Below are 5427 nucleotides of genomic sequence, written 5' to 3'. Positions count from 1 at the left end.
AGTGCCGCGGACTTACAGTGAGTGTCCGGCTCGGGGACACCGGGGACCGGGGACACTACGGGGCTTGGGGACAACCCCCCCCAAAAACCACCCCCCCCGGCCCAGCTCTGACCTGCCCTCCCACCGCTGCTCCCCCAAAGGTGCCCCCCCCGGCTGCGCTCCGGCGCCGAAGGGGTTAATGCACCCGGGAATGGGCCGGGGGGGGTGTTTTTAGGGAGGGGGGGGGATTTGGGGTGCTGAGGATGGGACCCCTCCACCCGCTTTGGCCCCCCCCCCCTTTGCCGGGCGGGGGGAGCCGGTGCTGCGTGTCCTTCTCCCTCCTGTGTCCGCTTGGGGCACGGGGGGTGGCCGCCCCCCCCCCGCCGCTTGTCTGTGTCACGAGTTGTCTTGTTCTCTGTCCCCGTCCCCCGACTTTTCGTTGTGCTCGTGTGGGGCTGGGGGGGGTGGGTGAGGGGGTGACGCCGAGCGGGACGTGGCACCCGGGTGTCCCAAACGTGGTGGTCGCCTCTCTAGGGCAGCCAGGAGCTCGCTGCCACCTGCCCCGGGCAGGATGTGGCCCCCCGGGTGCTGTGGGGTGCCGGTGGGGGGGCTGTACGTGGGGGGGGGGCCAGCCCGGCTCACCGGGACCCCCGTGTGCCCGCAGGCTCTTCAAGGAGCAGAGCGAGGACCTGGTGGACCACGTGCCCAAGGAGCGCGAGGCGCTGCTGGAGAGGGAGTTTCAGAGGGTCACCATCTCCGGCGAGGAGAAGTGTGGGGTGAGACGGCGCGCCGGCCCCCCCCGGCGACCCCCCCCCCGGTGACCCCCCCTCCCGGCGGCCCCCCACTTCGGTCCACGGGGCTCCACCAAAGTGGGGTTAAGGGGGGCGACCGCTGCGGCGCTGACCCCCATGGGGTCCGTGGGGCACCAAGACCATCGCTTGGTGGGGAGCTCCTCATTGAGGGTCTTCAACGCCCGGCCCGCGCGCCCTGGGGTCCGGGGTGCCCCCAGAGCCGCCCCCCCCCCTCCAGCTTTCCCCTTCCCAGGTGCCCTTCACGGACCTGCTGGATGCGGCCAAGAGCGTGGTGAAGGCGCTGTTCCTGCGGGAGAAGTACATGGGGTTGTCGCTGCAAAGCTTCTGCAAGACCACGGCCCGCTACCTGCAGGAGCTCTCCGAAAAGCCCCTGGAGACCCGGGGCTACGAGGAGGTGCCCGAGACCCCCGTGGCCGCCGGTGAGCAGAGCCGCCCCGGGGACGCGGTGGCGGGGAGGGAGGGCCGCGTTGCCGGAGCAGCTCGGTGCATGCCCCACCGGTTGTCCCCCCTGCCGCAGACGCCCCCGTGCACCCGCCGTTCGGCGACCAGCACCCCTACGAGGCGTGGGACCCCCAGGCCATGCCGGGCGACCTCGGCTTCGGGCTCAAGATGGTGGACGGCGTGGTGCACGTCTACACCAAGCAGGACGTCACCGACAAGTGAGTTTGGGCGGGCGCGACGAGTTTGCCGGGGCTGAGCCGCCGCGGCTCACGGCGCCTTCTCCCCGCCAGGAGCACGGAGCTGGACCTGCCCTACCCCGACCTGCAGGAGTTCATCGCCGACATGAACTTCCTCATGGCTTTGATCATTAACGGACCCATGTAAGGAGAAGCGCCGGGGTCTGTCCCCCCGCCACGGGGACGCACGCCCGGGGACATCGAGGCGGGGATGTGTCCATGTGTCCGTCCTGGCCCAGCACCAGCTCTGCGCCCAGGGCTGGGACTCGGGTCCGCTTGTCCTGGTGGGCACCGGACCTCCTTGGGGCTGGTTTTCTCCCTCTTTTCCCCTAAACTGATGGCGACCTCCTTGCCTTGGCCAGCAAATCCTTCTGCTACCGGCGCCTGCAGTACCTGAGCTCCAAGTTCCAGATGCACGTGCTGCTCAACGAGATGAAGGAGCTGGCGGCCCAGAAGAAGGTGCCCCACCGCGACTTCTACAACATCCGCAAGGTACCTGGGCGCCCCGGCAGCGGCAGCCGCGCGTCCCAGGGTCCCTGGCTTGGTTGGTGCCCGGGGGGGATGGGGGGACGGGCTCCGAGCTGAGCGTTGCCCCTGCCCATGCAGGTGGACACCCACATCCACGCCTCGTCCTGCATGAACCAGAAGCATCTCCTGCGCTTCATCAAGCGGGCCATGAAGAAGCACCTGGATGAAATTGTCCACGTGGAGAAGGGCAAGGAGCAGACGCTCAAGGAGGTCTTCGAGACCATGAACCTCACAGCCTACGACCTCAGTGTGGACACGCTGGATGTCCACGCGGTATGAGACACCCTTCCCAAGCCCTGGAGACGAGCAGGGACCCCAGCTTGTCTCCAGCCAGGCTGGGGGATCTTTTCCGGTGGCTGGCCCAGTGTCAGGTCGGGGGATTTTGGGTGGCTCCAGGGTGGTGGGTGGCATCGGCTCATGTCTGCCTCTCCATGCCAGGACCGCAACACCTTCCACCGTTTTGACAAGTTCAACGCCAAGTACAACCCCATCGGCGAGTCCATCCTGCGGGAGATCTTCATCAAGACGGACAACCGCGTCTCGGGGAAATACTTTGCCCACATCATCAAGGTGAGGGGCCTCGGGAGGTGTTTGGGGTGGTGGGCGCGCTGCACCCTGCCCCAGACACCYCCCCAGTCCCCTTCCCTCTAATGCCCACGGCGGCCAGCACCCAACCTGGGGTGACGTCCCTCCACATCCCCCTTCCTGGCGGTGACGGGTGACGCCTTCCCCCTCCCCGGCAGGAGGTGATGTCCGACCTGGAGGAAAGCAAGTACCAGAACGCCGAGCTGCGGCTCTCCATCTACGGCCGGTCCCGCGACGAGTGGGACAAACTGGCCCGCTGGGCCGTGAACCAYCGCGTTCACTCCAACAACGTCCGCTGGCTCGTGCAGGTGCCCCGGCTCTTGTGAGTACCCCGGGCATCCCCGCCTGGCGCCTGGGGCGCTCATCACACGTCGGCGGGGGCTCAGGGCAGGGGACGCAGGTGTGACGGGGCGCCCGGCGCTGAGCAACTGCCGTTGCCCTCGCAGTGACGTCTACCGGACGAAGAGGCAGCTGGCCAACTTCCAGGAGATGCTGGAGAACATCTTCCTACCCCTCTACGAGGCCACCGTCCACCCTGCCCAGCACMCGGAGCTGCACCTCTTCCTGGAGCACGTGAGCACCATCCCCTGCACCTGGGGTGGCTTGAGGACCCCTAGATCTGTCCCCCAGCCTGGGTCTACTATGTCCTGGAGCCAGGGATGGGAGGTCTCCTGATGGAGGGGGTGACTGCAAAGCTGGCTGACGTCTTGCCCCGCAGGTGGACGGCTTCGACAGCGTAGATGATGAGTCCAAGCCGGAGCATCACATCTTCAACCTGGACAGCCCCTTGCCGGGCAACTGGGTGGAGGAGGACAACCCACCCTACTCCTACTACCTGTACTACATGTATGCCAACATGACCGTGCTCAACCACCTCCGCCGGTAAGGCCACCCCAGGGTCCCGGCTCCGTCGTGGGGCAAGCGGAGGTTCCCACACCCCGTCCCCGCCGCTGAGCCGGCGCTCGCACCCTCTCCGCAGGAAGCGAGGTTTCCACACCTTCGTGCTGCGACCGCACTGCGGTGAGGCCGGCCCCATCCATCACCTCGTCTCGGGCTTCATGGTCTCGGAGAACATCTCACACGGCTTGCTGCTCCGCAAGGTGTGCGCCGGCGGCGGCGGCTCGGATGCGCCGTCGGGGGGAAATTTGGGGCTGGCGGGCGCGCGGCCGGGCCCCCCGCTGACCCCGCTGTGCCCGCCAGGCGCCCGTGCTGCAGTACCTCTACTACCTGGCGCAGATCGGCATCGCCATGTCGCCGCTCAGCAACAACAGCCTCTTCCTCAGCTACCACCGCAACCCGCTGCCCGAGTACCTGTCGCGGGGGCTCATGGTGTCCCTCTCCACCGACGACCCCCTCCAGTTCCACTTCACCAAGGTGAGCGGTCGCGGTGGTGCACGGCATGGCACCACCGTGGTGGTGGGACAGGGTTGGTCATGGCCGGGAGCGAGGAGACCCCAGCGGGCTCTGAAGGTCCAGCGAGGAGGAGGGATGGGATGGAAGACGCTGGGGGCCACCAGCCTTTTTGGGGTCCTCGTTGAGCGCCCGGCGAGCGGCGCCGCTCCCGTCGGGGCGGAGGGGTGACCAGGGCCACCGCTGAGGCCKCGTCCCCGCAGGAGCCCCTCATGGAGGAGTACAGCATCGCCACCCAAGTCTGGAAGCTCAGCTCCTGCGACATGTGCGAGCTGGCCCGCAACAGCGTCCTCATGAGCGGCTTCTCCCACAAGGTAAGGGCACCCTCGGCCCCGGCGCGGGCGCTCCGGGTGCCGACGGACCGCGGCAGCCCTCCCTTGCCCTGCCCCTTGCTCTGGCCCAGGTGAAGAGCTACTGGCTGGGTCCCCACTACCTAAAAGAGGGGCCGGAGGGGAACGACATCCGCCGCACCAACGTCCCCGACATCCGCGTGAGCTACCGCTTCGAGACGCTGTGCCAGGAGCTGACGCTCATCACGCAGGCGGTGCAGACCGAGGAGCTGGAGCCCATCCAGGAGGAGGACGCTCTCGCCATCGCCTCCGCCCTGGGCACCCAGTGACGCCCGTCCCGTCCCGTCCCGTCCCATCCCATCCCGTCCCGTCCCCGGCGGGAGGAAGGGGACAACCCCGCCGCCGTCCCCGGCGCCGCCTGCCCGGGGGACCTCTTGCCGCCGCCTCGCTCCCGCGCTGCTCCGTGGCCCCTCGCCGCTGTCCCCTGTGTCGTGCCGGTGCCTTCGTCGTGGGGTGGGGTTGGGTCCGTTCTCTGTGTTTTGGGGGGGTTCGTCGTTTTTTTGTTGTTGTTTTTGGGGGTTTTTTTAACCGTTTTTCTTGTAGCCGTGCTCCCTGCTAGGGGCGCGCTGGTGGGCGAGGGGTCCCGGTGACGCCAGGGCTGGGGACGCCACGGGTCCCCCTGTTTGCTTGCTTGCTGTCCCCTTTCCCCCTTGAGAGGGGACACGGGGACAGCGGTGACGATCGAAGCGAGTCGGCGCAGCACCCAGCACCCAAAACCCGGGTCTCCGCACCCCCGGCTCCGCTTGCACCCTCCCGTGGGGCTGCCAGCTCCGGGTAGGGACCAGGGGGCGGGTGGCCCTGGGGACACCAGGTGCAGGGGACAGTGTCTTTTGGGTGCCCGGGTGGAGGAAGGCTGTGAATCCCTCCTCCTCCTCCTCCTCCTCACCGGCCACAGAGGCCACAGGGAGGAAGATGAGGGTCCGGGTCTGCGTGTGCCCCCCCGTCCCCGTCCCGCCGTCCACCGTGCGCAGAGGGGCAGTTTGCAACCCGGATCGCGGGGAGGGGAAGGGGGGGGCACCCGTCTCGCCCCCGGCCCCGCACCCCCCCCCCCGGGTCCTGCCTCCCGCCGCGGGCATCCCTCATCCC

At 68.4% G+C, this 5427-nt stretch overlaps 2 protein-coding genes across 2 annotated transcripts in view; both read left to right on the top strand.

Annotated features, from left to right (window-relative positions):
• Positions 1 to 6: 6 nt before the first annotated feature.
• On the top strand, positions 7 to 5349 carry AMPD2 (adenosine monophosphate deaminase 2; the record flags this gene model as incomplete). Its single annotated transcript, XM_026061461.1, has 15 exons — positions 7 to 17; positions 644 to 755; positions 1024 to 1210; positions 1309 to 1450; positions 1523 to 1612; positions 1831 to 1960; positions 2075 to 2269; positions 2435 to 2566; positions 2740 to 2903; positions 3028 to 3154; positions 3300 to 3463; positions 3561 to 3681; positions 3782 to 3955; positions 4195 to 4305; positions 4395 to 5349. Coding segments are annotated over 15 exons (2076 nt in total), but the record flags the coding sequence as incomplete, so codon positions are not given.
• LOC112963945 (glutathione S-transferase 2-like) overlaps positions 5254 to 5427 on the top strand; it is a 2614-nt gene continuing 2440 nt past the window's right edge. Inside the window, exon 1 of the mRNA XM_026061463.1 lies at positions 5254 to 5335. Within this exon, the coding sequence (XP_025917248.1) occupies positions 5254 to 5335 (82 nt within the window). The remainder of the gene's footprint in view (positions 5336 to 5427) is intronic.

The sequence above is a fragment of the Apteryx rowi genome, unplaced genomic scaffold (assembly GCF_003343035.1).
Source record: "Apteryx rowi isolate R43461 unplaced genomic scaffold, aptRow1 scaffold_1808, whole genome shotgun sequence".
NCBI classification, from domain to species: domain Eukaryota; kingdom Metazoa; phylum Chordata; class Aves; order Apterygiformes; family Apterygidae; genus Apteryx; species Apteryx rowi.
The sequence above is the reverse complement of the archived record's forward strand: the minus strand, read 5'-3'. Positions and strand labels throughout refer to the sequence as shown.